Source organism: Mastacembelus armatus, chromosome 24 (genome assembly GCF_900324485.2).
Source record: "Mastacembelus armatus chromosome 24, fMasArm1.2, whole genome shotgun sequence".
Lineage (NCBI taxonomy): Eukaryota > Metazoa > Chordata > Actinopteri > Synbranchiformes > Mastacembelidae > Mastacembelus > Mastacembelus armatus.
The window spans coordinates 10,181,732-10,201,267 of record NC_046656.1 but is presented as its reverse complement, the minus strand read 5'-3'; the positions used below and the strand labels follow the sequence as shown (position 1 = coordinate 10,201,267).

The following is a 19,536-nucleotide window of genomic DNA, read 5'->3' as shown; positions in this document are numbered from 1 at the left end:
TCCATTCTGAGAAGGTGCTTACGGAGCCAGAAAAGTTGCAGGATATATGTTTAGTGGTCGTCAGGGTTTGGTCTTAGGACATTAAGCCTACACCGACAACAAGCCTCAGCCATTGCAGTTTTTTTTTTTTTTTTAAACATTCATTTGTTTGTCAAATTTAGAGTCTCTACCATTGCCAAGAACCCCCTCTGCCACTCAGGCTCTCCAGAACCATGGTGACAAGGCTGCTTTTAGCCAAATCCAATTTAATCTCCATTGGCGGTAGTGGATAAAGCTGTCTCCATATCCCCCAGCTGAGGCCAGTGAAGGCTAGGCACTCTACTGGGAGCTGCTCATTGAATACACAAGGACATAATTCACACTCAAACACAACTTATCACACATGTACATGTACAGACAAAGATGCAGGGAGAGCCCTAAACTAACACTGTAACATGCACAACTGTTGGTGCAGAGGCTCGCTCTTGTTCTCCTCCTCTCTCCCACCTTTTTTTCCTCCCCATTGTGTGTTTCTGCAGAGGGGGAAATGATGTCACTGTTATGGAAATGAGATAATGAAATGGAAAAAAAAGAGAGAGAAGCACATCTGAGACTCCTGCTTTTAGCCTGCAGCTCATCCGCTTCTTTTTTTTTTTTTTTTTTTTCCTAACTTATTGCTTTTAGGAAACTGTGTGTATGTGAGTGTGAGTTTGTGTGTGTGCCTGCAGATGGTTGGGGGGTGGGGAAGAAGGGAAGAGTAACATTACAGCCAAAAATGCACATTTATGAGAAATTACACTTCTTAACATACAGATCCATGACAACATTTGGAAAAACACTGTTTAATCACATGCACTTGTGGAGCAAATAAGTGATTTCAAATCACCTCTGCATTAGTTTGACTGTAAAGAGCCACACATTATTTAGCCTTGATTTTCTCCTAGTCAGTATTGGACTTTTCACTGTGAGTGGCAGATGTGCTTCTTATGCCAATGCCAATTCGCCAACCGGCAGAAAAAAACAAGATCAGAAAAAGCATCTAATTAACATCCAAATGTGCCACCAGCAGAATAGTTTTTTTTCAGCTCATTGCTCCCAAATGACCTCTGCTCTGCTGCTCAACATACACTACATGGCTGCTCACTCATTTAACATCTTGTAATTTTCCACTGGAGGGAAGCAACCTCATAATGACAGAAGTAGCAGAAGAAGGTGCAGTAGTAAAGTTCATTATTGATTAATTGACCTTAAACATGCTCGTGTAGCTTTTTAATAGAATTTTAAAGGATGTTGAGGGATGATAATAAAAACAGCAGTTTTAGGGGCCTGCTGGAGTTAATTTATTACACATCCTCCCATATGTTATTTACAAATGCACTTTTTACTTCACTTTTCTCACAGTTGTAGTTATTTTACAGATACATTAAGACATAGACATCAAATCACTGTATTATAAAATATGATTCACTGTTATACTGCCTCAAACAGCAAATATATAAATGCTGACCGTCTGTGTGTTTTCGAATTAAAAGTAGATTAAAGTCTCAGCAAAACAATTGTTGCAATTTTATACATCATTGCTTTCTACATCATTGGGCATTACATGAATTTAAAGCAAATCATTAAAGGGAACATAATTTACTCTAATGTGCTGTTTATTCCTATGGCACATATACTACATGCCTGGGGCACTGAATAAGAATGTGCATGACATTTACATTTGCACCATAATGTTTGTAGTGCATAGACAGAATCAGAGTCCACATAAGTTGTGTGACTTGTGGTTAGATGTTGAACAGTAAAGCCAACTGTGTGACGTATTCAAAACTTTGTCCTATCACCTCTGTCCCCTCTACTAGCATTAATGTCTCGTTATCTTTTATGTCTTTGACTATACTGTGAGTGGTTGCTGTCAGAACTGCATCAGGCAATGTCATGAAAACAAAACAAACAGCAAATTAGTCAGTGATGATTTTAGTCAGGTGCTTTGGGCCAAATGATCTGACAGAGCAGGTCTTAGCTACACAAGGATGTTTGCAACAGTGAGAACATTACTGTGCTCGTTATGTATGCTTAATAGAGGGTTATTTGCTATTTGTTGCTGTAAGCTTAGTGTTGTCTGCATAAAAAGCAAGTGTTTATGTGTAGGAGCAGCTATAGCAGTTGAAGATCATTAATTGCGGGTGTTTCCCTACTTTCCTCCAGGACTGATAGTATGCTGCAGATACTGGCTCATTGGAGTAAATGGCATTAGTACTTTGTTCGGCTAGTGCCCTGGGGCCTTGTTTCTAAGCCTTTTTTGTTTTAAGTGGCAGCCTTGCGTGAAGCTCCCTTACACTGAGCCTATTTCTCAAGACCTTATTCTCCCCTATGGAATTCACCACCAGTGCATTCATCTCCAAACAGAGAGAAGGAGACGACCAAGGGTAAGAGCAAGCAGAGTCCAACAAGGCTTTATGAGTAGCCAGTTACTCCAGCATCAGAGGTTCTGCATAGCATTGAGACAGGCGGGACAAGCGCAACGGGGCATTAAGTTAACAAGCTGAATGAGACAAACAGCATGGACGGTAATAGGGAGGGACCAGTGGTTAGCACATGGCTAAGGATACACACTGGCTGAGACTCCCAATGCATCGTTAGGGAGGAGTGTCGCCACGCTCATTAGCATCACAGCCTGGATAGAGGTAGAACTGAGTCTGCTGCCGGGGCTGAGTCTGTTGAGAGGGGCCCGCACAGGAAGCTGCTCCTCCAGCATGAAAGGGAGCACTACAGTCCTTGTGATTTCTGCCTAATTTTTTTTTTTTTTTTTTTCACCAATTTGTACTACTCCTCCTAATCATATCCCGTATCCGCTCTCTAAATCATCTCATCCCAAACCTCTTCACTAATCATGTAAGCATGAGCAGAGTAAGTACTTAACAGATGCTAGTATTGTCAGGGGTCGGTTATGTGCAACTGCATTTTCACAGCTCAGTGGAACTGAGCATTTTGGGCAGTTTACCTAAGATGACTTGTTCCTCCTTCTAGTTTATCCCCCACTATTTCTGTCTCACTGTATACTGCTGTGTGCACAGATTGAAATGTCCTTAAAGTCTCACAAGGGTCAGGTAAGTGGTGGAGAGTAACACCAGTGCAGTGATTACAGCTCTGGACCAGACAGCTTTGGGTAGCTGAGAGTTTTTCCTGTGCAGAACCTGCACTGCAGTGTGTCTATGCTGCAAAACAGTGAATTTAATTTGCCAACATCACAGTTTCTGGCATTTTTTTTTTAATATCCCTAATTGCACTGAATTAGGAAATTATGCTAAATGAATGTGAAAGTAATGTAAATGGATGTGTTAAATGTAAAGAGAGATGCACCATTTTAAATATGGACAACCACTACCCATATGGTCTAATAACAGCTGAGAATATTTTAGGTTAATGTTGATATTTTATGAACATTTTATTGATGTCACCATAACATTATTGTCTACTTAAAAATGTTTTCAGTATTTTTTTTTTTTTTTTTTTAGGAATATTCCAAATTCATTATTTTTCTTTTTTGTAAGGGAACAGTTTCCTTTTAAAAATGAGCAGATTTGTAAATTCATGCTGATATTTTCCCAAAGCAGTGATCGGCAGTGAGAATAAGGAGACATGCTGAGAGAGATTATTTGTTTTATGGCCAATCATCACTTATTTACATTAGGTTGCCTATTTTACACTGCGTTGAAACATTTGCTGCATATGCTTGCTAATTTGGCTGAGACACAAATTGAGTATCACTTTGATGACACTGAAATAATATTGACTGGTTACTCCTTCTGCCGCAGCTACTGCAACTATTTTTGTTTGTTCCATTTTTCTGGAAGACCACAGTAGATCTTCAGGCCTGTAGGTGCGTCTGTATGTATGAATGTATAAGCAGTAGACCGTCACAAATATTGACTCAAAATGACAGAAAAAACATGAGCTGCAAAAAAACTAATGTGTGGCCTCTTGACACCTCTCATGACGAGGAATACTCCTGAAGTGGCTTTAAGTCAACCTAAAAGTAACTGGATGCTTTAAAAGCACAAACCGTAGATTATGGCCACAAAGTTTGGAGGAGGTTTGTTTTAAGTGAGACAACCTTTTCATCAATCCTCCATCTGTTGTGCTAAACTGCTCATTCCTTCAGACATGACCAGAATGCTAACTTGTGCTTTTTTTTTTTTTTTTTTTTCCTCCACAGCACCTCCGACTGTTCGTATTATACACTCAGGGCATGCCTGTAATGTTGAGGAGGAGAGGCACACAGAGCGGGTCTATACCATCAGAGAGGGAGAGACCCTGGAGCTTACCTGCCTGGTGACGGGGCATCCTCGGCCACAGGTAAAGAACTCGGTACTCATTCATCTGCCCTTACCCGACAGCCCGGATAAAAATAGATGCACAAGGGAATCATGGGACAAGGTGCTAATGTTGTAGCCTGTTCCTCCTTTAGCAAGATCCCGCTTGTTACTTTATGGAGTGGCACTGAAACCAGTGTAAAAGTATAATCCTTTAATTATTGATGGTCTAGGCTGCACTCTGCACCTGCGTGGTGAAAATGAAAGCTTCCGAGTATAATGAGAATACAGAAACAAAACAACTGAAAACATCTGTCACAACAACATGTAATGAGCGAAAAGCAGGCCGCAAAAAAAAAGAAAAAAAAGAAAAGAAAAAAGACTCTGGGTCACATTAATGAACAACAATTTTCACCATCTGAAAACAAGTTTTCTCAAACTCTTTTATTTACTGTACCATTGTGATCTGAGCTAATTAAAGAATTCCCACCTTTTCCTGAAGAAAACAGGCTTTTAATTTATTCATTTTATGCAGCCTTTTTTATTGCTCTCCAAATCTTAGAAGTATATAAAAATATGTTAATAAAAAAAACAAGGAAACAACAGAAACAAGATCCTATCTACTCGTTTAGACAAAATACCAACCAACATGATTTGCACACGTATAAATGTCAGCTCTGCCACAAATGACAAGACCATCGCATTTTGTTCTCGTATGAATCGGGCACAGGATTTGCACACAGTAACCTTTCAAACATTTATCGAATGTAGTTTCAAATTTGCTTGATAACACAAATTGCAGGAAATTCAGGATTATCTCCGGATGGGACTGAGCTCGTTTACATTCATTAATATAATTCCCCTTTTGGTCAATAGACGGGGCCATTAGTTTGTACACTGCCCCTCTGGATGCCAAAGCAAAAGAGCACATTGATTTTTATATTTCAATTGAAAAGGTGAGGCCTCTTAAATTAGCAGGAGGTTCAAAGACAACGTTCATCTCATCGGGGGGGACAGCTTTGCGCTCATCACCTCTGCCTCTCCTCTTAATTAGAATTTCTGAAAAACAGAGCAGAAGAGAGGCGAGGCATGGGGAGAGTGGGAGATCAAAAGGCTTGCATGGTTATGACAGGAGAGACAGAATATCCTTTGAAACAGAGTCATTATGAGTCTCATGCAGATCCCTTGGCACAGTGGGTCTCGGCTGTGTCTCCCAGGACTCTGGCATGTGTCAGCTTTGTCCCCCGTCCGGGAGCGGCATGGGACTGGGGGCAGTGCACACTCATTCTGAGTGGTTTTGGAAGTTGAGGAGGTTATCTGAGGTGGCGGTAAACCTAAGGCTGGGTTTGTGACGATGGTGAAAAAAACACGAGAGTATGGGACCTCACTGGAAACAGACTTGCAAGTTAATACATAAAGAAGAGCTCATCTTTTCATTACAATTAAATATTAATCCTCAGGACATGGTTGGAGTCTACATTTACCCCATATTACTACATTATAATTGAGCTGAGCTCCATCTTTCAAGAACATATGTGGGGAAAAATGTTATCAGTACTTGCAAAGGTTGCAGTGGATGTAGGTTTGGCTTTAGCACTGGGACCTTTTTTCGCTCATCAGACAATCACTTTAAAAATTATGTGTGTATGCACGTACACATATTGGTCATTAATTCTGTTACAGTATATGTATCATACATAGTTTTCTGATTTGAAACACTTCTACTGTTAAAGAATTTCAGAACAAACATGTTACAAGAAAATTGTAAGAACAATATTAGCTTGGATGTTACTGATTATTTGGTGTTCCAAAAAAAAATTATTAAATGTATTAAAGTATGTTTAAAAAACAAACAAAAAAAACTGATAGTTATAAAGATTGAACTACACCCATTCTAATTATTTTTACTTTTCATTAATATAGGCTACATTTTTTGTAGAAAACACACACTGGGCAACTCTGTATAGAATCTGTATCTATTATTAAGGACAAAGAAGTTTCTCCTGTTGTGAAATCAATCTTGTTGTTTTCTTGAATGACTTTCATACAAGTAGCAACTTAAAATTACTCACCATCTGGACAATTTCACTTGGGGCCAAGACACACTACTCAATCACTGTAAATGGCTTCAATTAGTTCTGCATTAGCAAATCACTAAATTGCTTTTTTCATCATTACTGTCCAGATTTCAGTCTCTTTCCCAGAGTTTGAGATACTACTACGTCCTGTGATAATACATAGACTGATGGGTGTTGTGCCAAGTATAACATCAGCACCACAAAGGACCAACCACATAGTAAATGGGCCACAGTTGGCTATTTCACCACTATTTAATGCTTCTCATACCTATCAATATGCACACTTTCTTAAATGACATTGCCGCTCCTTAGGCCTTTGTACTGATGGAGTCTCTGGATTGTGTCCAGCCAGGCAGCAGCTTCCTCACAGTGGATCTCTCTGTCAGCGCCGTGCACATCCGCCCACCCACCTCCAAGATAAAACAGAGGCTTTCTAATAATAACATTATACATGCATCCATCCACACACACACACACACACACACACACACACACACAGACAGACACACACACGTGACACCGGCAACTTTTGTCTGCCTTCCCATTTAATTGTCAAATAAATATATGTTCCTGTCAGTCACCCACACATCAATACGATATGTGCTTTTTTTCACTGCTGCCTCGTGGGTTTGGCACTTCAAGGTGTTACTACGGGCTGTGCAGGAAGACTGGGACTGTCAGGATCTGAAAGGCTCGAGGGGCAAAGAAGTCACATTCTCATATGTAAAGTGCATGGGTCACTGGAAGGATACGTGGGACTAGGTTCTCTTAGGAAAAAAGATACGACAGAAAACCTTTGTTGAGCATTTTGTCCAGTGCTTTTCCAAAACCCTTTAGAACAGTAGCATGGTTTTTTTTTTTCTTTTTTTTTGCTCTGTTTCTTCCTTCTATGTATTTCTAAACAGATAAAGGTAAAGGTTATTAAATTGTATTCAAATTGATCCAATGAGTGACATGGATGTGTGTAGCAAATATGATGGCAGTCCTTCCAGTTGGTTTTGCTGCATTGCTGGCTGTGATGTAATCACCAAAGTCTCGAGGATTCACCATCTGGAAACCATTTCATGGCAATCCATGCAATAGTTGTGGACCAACCAGCAATAGTTTTAGCTTTTTTTTTTTCAAACATTTCTGTATTCACTCGCTATTATATTATTATGGGATAGGCACACAAAAATGGGGATGGAAATTGAGAGTTCCAAATTTTCCGATCACTTGGAACCGTATGCCTCCTTGCTTATCAAATCCTTTTATCGGTGACATGTTTTTCTGACAGTTGCGTGATGACATGATGACCTCAAGTCATGAGTTTGATATTCAAATTTATTTGGCAAAATAAACATTCTGACCAAACATCAGTTCATAGCGACCTCTAAAGTGTGAAGTTGTTGTTTACCTTAGTTTTATATAAATGTACAATGAATATCAGTGCACTTTAAAGTTATCACCTGGGCTTTCTGGAAAACTCTGGTGACCTTTTTCACTATACTGTTGACATTTTGTGAATTGAAAGACTAATCAATGACGTAGGAAACTGGTAAATAAATGAATCAATACTTAGATATTGAATTCAGCTCTGTCTCTGTCAAAAGTAAAGACTCATAAGCTCCTTCCGTCTGTCTTTATTACTGCCTCATTGCCTCTTTGTGCATCAGAAGAGCACATAAATACAGCTTTATCTGTTCATACTTTCATGGTCACTGTTGTCCAGCTTCATTCATTGTCTTTGATGCTATGAACTGACATCAAAGAGTCCCTGATGATGAAGCCATCTGCCCCCATCTCCCTGCCCTGGCCTCCCTCCATTATGTCCACACTACTTTGTTTGAGTACCAGGCTCCAATAGCCAGCAACACCACACTGCAAACACCTTTTTTTTTTTTGGTTTCAATTGTTGGCCAGCCAGATTCAACTCACAGCACCATGGGTCAGCAAGTACAAATAAGCTGACCTCAGGCCCTGGGACATCTCGCTTTATACAGACCAATTGGAGTATGTGATCTGCTTTAGATGCTCCCCTGACAGTTAGCCTGCAGTGCTGGTGTCTTTAGCAGATGGTGCTTTTTTTGAACATGATTTAACCTTCTATGTTTTTGTTGTTTGCCATATACAGTGCACTATCAGGAGGGCCAGGAACTCAGAGTTTCCCCTGGAACTACTCCCTGTCTAACGGGCACAAAATCATTTACACAGTTGTTTTTTTCAAAAATTAACTACAAAATTCTTGCACATACTGTATTGTAGTTTAACATCAAGGCAAAGCTTACTGATTTCATTGTATATATGTCAGTGTTTCCTATTAGACTCTGATTTCTTTTTTATCTTTTTTTTAAAATTTCAATACTAATGCTGTTACTGTGGCATCTTCCATAGGATCCACCCAGTTTTTACAAGGGCCGAAGTTTTCTAATATAGACCTGCAGAGTCTGTGTACTCACAGTTTGTGATTTGGACCCCCTGTTATTTCTTCTGATCACTTGATTGTCATGCTCAGCCACACTTGGCTGCACCACTAAGCAGCACAGACCACCATCAGTGCCTAAAAGGAAAGATGGCAAAGCAATTAGAAACCAGTCTGTAGTTAGGGAGAGGCAAACGTCACAGCAGGCATTATGGGAGATTCACAGAAGACGCGTGCTCCAGCATATGATTCCTGCAAAACAACAGACACTGGGCGCATTTTAATTAGCTCTTGCCGTGACATCGCCGCATGTGTGGTCTCAAACACCAGTGAGATTTTCAGTTGGACACTAATCTAGATGATTCTTCTTTCCTTGGAAATGTTGATCTTTCTGTCGGGATGTCTGATTTAGGAGCAAATGGCGTTATTATTGTGTTGACTTTGCTTTTTCCTGTGGAACTAAGTGCCGTCATGTTTTTTAAAAAATAGACTGTGCAAAATGTGTGAGCATAACTTTTTTTCTAAGCTATGTGAGATGAAACATGAAAACCAAACCCCATTTACATTTCATGGTAATAATATATGCATGCGATTGCCAGGCGCAGACACTTACAATACATTTCCACCATAAAACAGCAGCTGGATGGTACATCTTGGTTTTGTATAACTTATTCCCTGGTGTATACTTGCAGGCATCTTAAGAGTTTTAGTTGAGAAATGAGAAAGGAATAGCAAAAATAGCAGGAAAAACTCTGCCAGGCTGTCAGTGGACTAGGAGGAGCAATTATCATATTGCACAAATCCGCCAGCTCCTCTCAGATCAAGAGTATTTGCATTGCACTAAGGAGAGTGAAGAGGGTCAAACTGTTCTCACCAGGCATACTTCAGGAGTCCCCCGGTGGGTGGAGGTTCTCAGATGTTAAAAAAAAAAAAGTCAGAAGAGTGGAGGAATGAAAATAGCTCCAGGGTACAGGGAGAGTTAAAAAGCTCACCAATAATGTGGTCTGCTGGCCCCTGAAACAAACAGGAGCGCTTTCCTTTGGAAAATATGAAGTTATTTGAATACCCACTTCTTAGTGTCAGTCTGACAATGCACTTATTGATACTGTGCTTTCCTAAAACTCAAAGCTCCTTACACAGAAGGCAAGGGAAAAGACTGGAGGTATAAGCTGAGAGAATATTGAATTCTGCTGAGGTCGCCAAAAACCAGCTTGCTCTGTATTTGCATGAGGGGATCTAGAGAGCAGGGAGAGTGGCAGAGAACCAAAAACTTTGCTGAATCTAATTTAGAATCATGATTTTTAATTTTTAGGGCTTCTTTTGATGAACTCATGATGTCTGTAACTGTTATAATAGGACCCCAAATCTTCCAACAATGGGGCTTTAACATTGACCAATTGCTAAGTTTAGGCTTTATCATGGAGTGCTCTCACTCAGTGTTTCTTGATGCATTTGAAACAGGCTAAGTGAAGCCTTTCCTGTGCAATCTGTTCATTTAGAAACATTTATTTTTAATAGTAATGTATCCATTTAGAGCTCATATAAAAAGAAGGGACAGAGCATAGTCTGGCTACAGACTGCCTTTTACAGAAAAGGTTCATAAAAGGAAAAAATACAGCACACACAAGGTCTTTGAGTTTCAGGGTTAGTTAATTTATTTCTGCCACTCTGAACGGTAATACCCCAAGCAAGACAGACAATCTGAAGCTCCTCTGATAAACTTCAACTTTTGCTGCATGTGAATTCCTCTCCTTGTCATCCTGTAGCTCCAAGCTCCAAAAAAGCCTCTGAAATAGGGCTCCATTATCAGGTTTTGGGCCACCTACCCTTTCATTTCCTTTCTGCCGTCAGTTCGGAAAATGACCAAATTCAAGCTGTTGTAACCTCAGGCTCGAGTCGTCATGGTTAAAACCCCACAGCTAGAGGTGCACAGCAGCAATCTCCCAAGATAGCACCCAATCCCCGTCCCCGCATGCAGTGATATCCCTGTTCCATCTGATGCTATCTCTGCAAAATGGGATGTTATCAGTATCCAAGATGATGCTATCACCATACAATGTGAAGATATTAAATTCTAATTCATGGCCTCCCGTGCCTAGACAGAGATATGTGAGACTTTGCAGGCAAAGCCAGTCCATCTGTTGCTTACTTGGGATGAGGGATTGAATGGAGTGTTATACTCCATGGTTGTGGCTGTGTGGCCCCCAGGTCAGAGTTGTCACAGTACCTGTTCATGCTGTATGCTTTAATGAGGACAGGAGAGGAAGATGATGGAGAGTCAATTATAACCTCATGTTGGAGAGTAACACTATTTCACCTTTCATTACACCTCGATGCCATGGGCTAACTGGGTCTCATCAGTTAGTGAAAGGTACTCATGCTGAGAAGGCCACGCTCAGGTCAGTCTGTGCAGCAGAGGAAAGAGGAAGATCTTTAGCTTTCAAATCCTTCTTTGTATTGTTACCCTTCACACACTCCACTTTTAAAAGAAAAGTATGATAAATATGCCTGTGTGGATATAGAAAAATATGTTTATTCTCTTTCTCGTTGAGAATTAGATGAGAACGTTCATTAAATATCCAGCTACAGAAAGCAGATTAATTATTTAATTTAGTGTAAAAACTACAAACGGGGGAAGTGGAAAGACTGACTGTGTCCAAAGGTAACAAAACCTTCACCTTCAACACTAATAAATGTCATGTTGTATCTCATTTGTCTCATTTGTGACACCGTGTCAGACTCTTCTATGGTGCAGTGACTTTCTGGAGTCTCAGCTGGTTGCCGGCTGCTAGATGGACAACCTCAGAACGACACAATGACATTTTCCTTTTTAAATAAAAACAAATCCAAAGAAAGTTGAGAGTTAAAGTAATTGGAAGTAATGAAAACAGCTTTTCTATTAGAGAGTTGATGGGAATGATGGAATTAGTTCTGTGGAAATGTACATTATGCTGAATTAACCTTTCAAGATAATTTAATTCTCGCTCAATATTTTTACCAGGTACTTGTTAAAATCACCCTGTCTTTGTGCCTTTGCTGGTATGAAAGAGGCATTTATGCCAAAACGTTTGTTTCTTGCTCCTTGCTATTCCGTATGATTTCTTTTTAAAAAAGAGACTTCTAAGACCTGCTGAAGTTCTTTTATTTTTGAGTTATAACTATTAATGAAAAATCCTTTATTTGAGAATTGATACCACCTTGATATGTTTAATATTTTACTGTACATCTACTTCCCAAATGTAGCCGTGACGCTTTCCTTCTTTGCCTACACACTGGGAGTGAAGTGCAACTAGTGAAATCAGAAATCATTTTCCACCCTTTGCTCTTCTCAGATCCGATGGACCAAAACAGCTGGCAGTGTGTCAGACCGCTTCCAAGACTCCAGTGTGTTCAACGAAACACTGCACATTGCAAAGATCCTGAGGACCCAGGGAGGCCGCTACTACTGCAAGGCTGAAAATGGCCTCGGCTCACCTGCCATCAAGTCCATCAGGGTGGACGTCTACTGTAAGTGTCACAGACATAGCTGAAAATTCAAGATCGTGTTTTTCAGTTCAGGGAAATTATGCTGATTGTGATGTCACCTTTTTATTTTTCATTTGGATTTCAATACAAATACAAAATATTATTCAGTTATGTTGTTTTACACTAACATTGTTGTAGCTGTTCCATAATGTCTAATCTTTATTTTCTTACTGGTCTACAAAGACATCCATATGAGGCAGAGAGAAAATGCTAGACTGCCCAGACGTGTCTGTATTGGTCTAGGCAGCCATGACCCTGAAAAGGTTTCCTCACAGTTCTGGCTGTGCAACAAAATCAGGCTGTTCACAGTCTAGTAAAACATATTATAGTGAAGCTGCCATGATAGTTGGCCCTTTTATTAAAACCATAAACACTGTTGTACTGATAACAACATAGGTACTTCTGAGGAAACTGAGAACAGAAAGCTGCAGCACAGATGACTGCTGCTGATCTGTGTGACAGCATGAACCTACAGTCCAGTATAACAAGCTTCCACATAAATAACAATGCATTCATTTGCAGATGGTACAGTACCAGTGCTCTGCTGAGAATGTTAATTAAACTAAAATGCTTTTATTATCCTGACGTCGCCATCCACTGTAAGCGCAACCCCGCTATTTTTAAAGTCTCTGTGCAACGAATGGGGAAGGTTAGTATTGATCAAAGAATGCTGATTTATTGTTGTTGTTTTTATCGATTTGACATTGATTGTCTTATTTCACCACATGAGTGGTGAGAGACAGGCGAGACAAGGGAGTCGCTGCCCTTTCATCTCAGCTGGAGCCTCAGACAACTGCCATCCCAACTCTGTCTGTTTGTGCAGACACTGTTAAATGTGGAATTTATATCCTTTGACTAGGTATCTGAAAACCCACTCCATTAAGTGCACATTTTTATTTATCGATGGTTTTACTGTTTCATGGTAATAAGGTTTCATGGTAATAAGGTTTGGTGCCTTTGGTACCGCCTTCACTACTGTGCTAGTCTTGACTCCGTCAGTAGCGCTCCATCCCCGCTTTCTTTTTATGTCAAGCTGCAAAGCAAAAAATATATATATATATATATATCTTTGAAAACTGATGGCCCCCTGCCCTTTATTAGTTGCCAAATATCCTTTTGCTGAAGTGGTCGAGCAGACTAGTAGAGCAGAACATTTTTTGCACTAAATAAGATGCCCTTTTCAGTCCGTAACACCCTTCCAGTGAAACCTGCATTCATTTGATGCATTTTCAAGTGATAGCACGGCCGCTCTCCTCTCCTCTTTCCTGTGTCTGTCTTCTTCTTGCCCCTCGGTGTGTGAGACCAATCGTTGTACCCGTTTATTTGGACTGACACGGGCAGAGGTTGTGGAATTGAAACTTGTTTAGAAAGCTTGTGGAAGGCCTTAGCAGGGCAGCAGAGCAGGGGCTGAATGCTTCTCAGCAGCTGACAGTCAAAGCCTCATTCCCTCTGTGCACCATTTCACCTTGGCTGCAGTAAAGAGCTGGAGGAGCAGACGTGGAAATGAAGCCAGATAACACACAGGAGACAGAAAGTGAGGGTAATCACAGAGCATGGCTCCTCAATGAGCTTCATCATCTGGCATTCTGAGCTCAGTGTGTGCAGTTTTCCTGCTGTTACATGCAAATTAATGAATGCACGTTTGGTGCATTTGGTGAAGGATAAAGTTCCAACTGAAAACATTTTAATTCAAAAATTGCAAATTGGTGATTATATGTATATTTTAGGTGTCATAAATAAGATGAAATATGGGATGGATATTCACGCACATCGCACCTAAATAGTTTAGTAAAAAGATACAATTTTAAGTTTGTATTGATCAAAAATGAAATAATTAAAAAAACAAAGATGCTATTAGAAACCATATACAATATATCAATAGTAAATCTAGAAATACTTTATTGTGTACACAATATATTTAATATACTAAATACATCATAATAATAACTATAGGCTATAGTAGCACTACAGTACAGTTTTATATTGATATAAGTAAAATAGTGAATGGTAGTAACATAATCAATCAATGTGAATGCCTGTGTTTTGTTTCCCCTGTGCATCTGCATCAGCAGAAGAGGATTATTAAAGTATATAGAGAAAAAAAAAAGTAAAACAAGGTTAATATTTAGCAGGTATTTTTACACAATTGTATTTCAAATTGTTACCTTGATTATGTCCTTGCTTTTCGCCTTGTATTATACCACATTATGTGTGTACTTCATTAGCTAGCATTGTGTTATGTTGCACATCCAGCAAAAGCCCATCATTTCTCCTGAGCAGTGTTATGACTGTCCCCTCGGGGTGAGTTTAATTGATGGGCCTCTGCAGTACAAGCTATTTTTAGTGGTTTGCAGCTACGATTTTTAATTTGTATTAAAATTGGTGTTTTGTAGCTGGACCTCCCAACAACACCTCCTGTTATGTTTACTCTCGCTTTCAGCTCTACCTTCCATGTCTGTTCATAGTCCTCTGAATGCATCTAGCAAAACAACACTGGCATTTATAATGGGCTGGAGCATCACCACAAATGGAATATACACGTCAGAAACAGGGTATTAGCATGTTTTGCATAGAGAGGCTTCAACCCTAAATGATCTTTCTACACTCTCTTTATTTGGATTTCTTTCAGACCATTTATTTGGGTCCACTTCCTGTAATCAAGGGTCTTGTTTTCAGTTTTCATAATTAAGAGTAGAGAGTGCTTATTCACATGCAGCACCATTATTGCTGTGACATGAAGAAATGTGTTTTCTAAAAAATCTTTCTTCATAAAGGCAGCCTCCAGATGCCTGACTCATTTTTAAATGAAGGAACTGAGAAAGGTTAAATGTAGGTAGACACAAACATATAGACAGGTCAGGAGAAAGAGAGTCAAAGTTTTCTTCTGAGTTGTCTGTCAGCAGCAGGGAGGGATAATTAATGGTAATAACTGACCTCTGTAGCCCAGAGGAGCTGATATTAGCTATACAGCCAGCTCAAAGCTAACGTATTTACAAAGCTCAGAAGTCCATCTAAGCACATTTTATACCTGCTGACACCTCAGTTGTGTTTGTCTGCAGTTTGGTCTGTGGGGAAAGTCCTCTGCAAAGTTAATAAAGAACCTTGCCCAACTCCTACACTGATCGATTTTAAGCTTAAGATGCTCGCTTCTTTTTCCTACAGGGGAGTCTTTTCATTGTTTTCATTTAATTCAAGCTGCATTAATTTTGCTGCAGCATCTAATGTTTCATTGAGTGACTGATCAAAGAGGACTTAAGAGCTCTGCAGGGCTGGCCTTTTGCAAGCTCAGAGAGTTCAGTGACTATTGCCAGCACAATATATCTGAGAGAGATTTGGCAAAGAGGCGAGCAAGGGAAAATGTCAACCAAAGTTACTGACCAAAAAACAAACTGCGAGGAGTTTGGGGGCATGAAGTATTTGTGTTTACAGTGTGATTTGAATGTATTTACACTATTATTATTACTGAAAACTGTTTTGAAGTTTTGAAGCCACGTACTGTCGATGTAATTATGTTGATTAGTGCTGAAACAATTAGTTAATTAATTGATTCAGCAAAAAATGAATCAACAGCGATTTTGATAATCGAGTAAGGAATGTATCACGCAGGAATGGCAAATTGCTGCTGTTCAGTCTTTGCAAATACAAGAAATAGAAGCTTTTCTGTTATTTTAATTATTTTAGGCTTTTGGTCATACAAAAGAAGGAAAGGACATTATAAACAAATCATTCAATAATTTAAATCTTTTCATTACAAAAATAACTGACAATCGGTGCTAAAAATAATAGTTGCACTCCAGCTTTTATTGATAAACCATCCACAGTACAGTACAGTTCAAGTCAATTACTGGAGCCCATACATACAGGTTGTCAAAGTAACTCAGAGAGGGTGAATCAGGGCCATTTTAGCTGATGGAGAAATGGAAAACAAATTGGTCTGCCTTAAACTTGCTCAGTGCACGTCAGCATTTACTGTACAGGTTGCGATAAAGGGCCACTTTAAAACTCTCTTTAAAATGGGCAGAACACGGCCATAAAGAGAAATAAAAAAATAAATAAATTGAGAGCACAGAGAGGTGAAAGGAAGAAAAAAAGTCATGCAGCCGCAGTCATGCAGAGTTAACAGGAAAGAAAAAGCAGCTTATACTGTCGATATGCTAATATTGGACCAATGATATTAAAGTTGTCAGCCCGTGCCAGTTTGACAGTGGCAGTGAAATAGTATCAGGTGGTGCTTATATTGTGAAAAACAACCCACTGTACTGTAGATATCATTGTTGAGGCTTTCACACACATCTTCACTCTTCCCTGATATTTCTCACTACATTCCTTCAAAAGAAGGATTAGTATAAGACAATAGCCAGCTTTCTCTGTGTTATCTGTGGAGCCCTTACTCTACACTGCTGGTGCACAAGCCAGAGAATTTTAATGAGATAGTGTGTGTTTGTGTGCGTTTGTCAGCACATGGTTGAAATCTGGGCTTGAATCGATTTTTTTTTTTTTTTTTTTGGCAACGGCAACAGACTAGATCTGAGACGTGTGAATGTGTGTGTCCATTTCTCGGTGAGCTCATGTGTGCGAGAGGAAACAGAAACAGAGGCAGCCCATTGGGTTTAGGCGCATGCTCATGCATGAACACACTCTCTCCCAGTGAGGTCCTGACTCAAACACACATGTCAAAGGCTTAACTTGTCTTGGCATATGCCTCCTCAGCTCTGCAACTCTGCACAGTGCTGTGCAGCTCGGGCCCGACTTGTGGAAGTGTGCCTGCTTTATGTTTGCCTTCCATCGATGGAGTTCATGAAGGAGGTCAGACTCCAAACAGTAACTGATTAGTGTTTGTTTAGTGGCCGTACTAGCTTTGCTTTATCTAGTCAGTCAGTATATCTGGCACTTCCTATCTCATCAGGTGTCCAATTGGTGCCGCCCTTCTGTAAGGTGCCTGAGCAAATGTGTGTGCAGAGCAGAGAGAGTGCTGAGGGTTTTGGAGACTTACAGAAACGCAGACATTGGTGATAAAAATGAAGTTTTAACTGAGGGTTATGCATTTCCTATTAACTCCGGTATGCCTTCATTACTTGTATTTGCACTCTGTGTTTGTATTTTATATACCCTGGAGAGGCACTGGTGATAGGTAATGTGTTTGAGTGTATGCAGAGGGCAGCTTGGGATGGTGTTCTCAGTGGAGCTTAGGCATTAGTGGGTTCAGTTGAATGTGTTTGACAAATGTAACGCTTTTGCTTTTCTTTGGGTTGCTGCAGTGTAAAGAAATGCTCAAATCAGCATAAACTCTGATTGCTACCACACTATTTATGGGCTGAGCCTTGTTTTGTAATTATCTGATGATGAGATTCTTTGCATTTGTTACACTCAGTTACTACTCTAGATAGTAAGCCAGCTACCAGGCACCATTTTCATCCTATTTTTGAGCAGACAAATACACTTTGTTTGTTTATTTCATTTCTTTGGTGTATTTATTTTTATATTTTTGGACTTTGAGAAACACATCAATTGGAAGAATTTCATGGGACTAAAAAGAGATATGCTTCAGAAATGATTGAGGAACGCCACCGTAGTATCTCGGTATAATGCGATCCTGTGATACAAGCTGATGCATTATACAATCTTCTGAAAAGGTCCCATAATGTATGTAGACAAAGATGTATGCGCAGCATCTCTGAAGTGCTTTTGGATGTAAATGACCTGGTATGATGAATGGTGTGATACAACCCTGGTGAGTTATCTGAGCCTTGTTTGAATCAGGACAGAATGAATCAGAGCATTATGTGTACATTATGTAAATGTTTGCTGGTGTGGTTAATGGAGGTAAAGCCAGTTCATGATTGCCCATTATTCTTTCAAGGACTTGCTCTGGGGAGGGGCCTTAATCAGAGTAGTGGAGTCAACCTCATCTCCAGCCTGTTTTTCTCCCCATCAGAGACTTAAAAATATAATACACTGTGTTCGTGTCGTATATATATGGTAATATAGAACTTCATTCTTATCCCATATTTCTTTTCTCAAATTTTTATCTGGGCAAAGATGTGCTGACAGCTACTTATTATTTTTCTTCTAGCCAGTATTTTTGGACATGGATGACAACATCCCTATTAAAACATCTGAAATAAACAGCATAAATCAAGACAAATAACAATGATCTTGATCTCATGTTTTGAAAAACAAACAAAAAAAAAAGGATTCCTGAGTAAAACAACATTTATTGGCTGTCTGGAGATGATATGTTTGAAGAAGTCTCATGAGGACAGACGTCTTGAAACGTTCTCAAAAATCAGCCTAAGATTACTGTTAAAACCAACACCATGCAGAGCTTTGGTGTGTCTGGTATTATCAAAGATGACCAAGGAGACAAGAGATGAAATAGTTGTTTACTGATTATTTTCACTTCTGAGGGTGAGATGAGTTAATGGAAAATAAAGAGAGACTGCGTAATGACTGCAAGTGTAAACCGATGGCATATCTGTTAAAGAAATAACGTATTTCATGTGATACAATGCTGAAGGCTATTTGAAAACATGTGATAGTCACACGTACTGATACAGTGTGAGATCACTGCTGTCAGTTCACTGTTTGACAGGATGTTTAAAGATGAATTTCATGGTGTCTTTAAAGAAATACAGCGTGTGCTTCAACATCAGACGTTATGTCGGTGGTCAAACATCATCATCAGCCAACTGGAAGCTGCCCTTCTGTCAAAACAACAACCTAAGATGTAGAATTGTATTATGGCTAACACTAACACTACTCCTACCAAGTAATGCCTTTCTAGCCACTAAGATACACTTGATTAATTTTACAGGAGTATACTGTCAATACTGTTACTGAAAAAATAAGAAATGTTGCAATAGTGGAAATATATATAGTATTATTTTTATTTAAAGAAAATTATCGTTTGAAAAAGAGCTCTCATTTTTGGTTACTCTTTGTCCAGATGAAAACAGAGGAGAGGGCCATTAGGCTGAAACCAGAAAAGAACTCCATCATGTCACTGGTGCCTTGGCTCCCACTCTAATGGTGGGTTTCTAGGTGGAGGTGTTGTCTAGATCGGTGGTCTGTGGTCTGCTTGTTTTCTAGGGAGATGAATTAGAGATGAGATAGGCCGAGGCAGACGCCACTGTCTAAGGGGGAAGATGAAGAGGAGCTTCATTACTCCTCACCTCTTTACACTCTTCACACACAAACACAGCCGTGCACACGCAGAACAGAACTGGGCCTCATTAGTTCT

At 39.6% G+C, this 19,536-nt stretch overlaps 1 protein-coding gene across 1 annotated transcript in view; it reads left to right on the top strand.

Annotated features, from left to right (window-relative positions):
- The window catches only part of LOC113137072 (MAM domain-containing glycosylphosphatidylinositol anchor protein 2), a 150,554-nt gene that overhangs the window by 50,645 nt on the left and 80,373 nt on the right, over nucleotides 1-19,536 (top strand). The window contains exons 2-3 of the mRNA XM_026318421.1: nucleotides 4,196-4,335; nucleotides 12,104-12,278. Of these exons, the coding sequence (XP_026174206.1) occupies nucleotides 4,196-4,335; nucleotides 12,104-12,278 (315 nt within the window). The remainder of the gene's footprint in view (nucleotides 1-4,195; nucleotides 4,336-12,103; nucleotides 12,279-19,536) is intronic.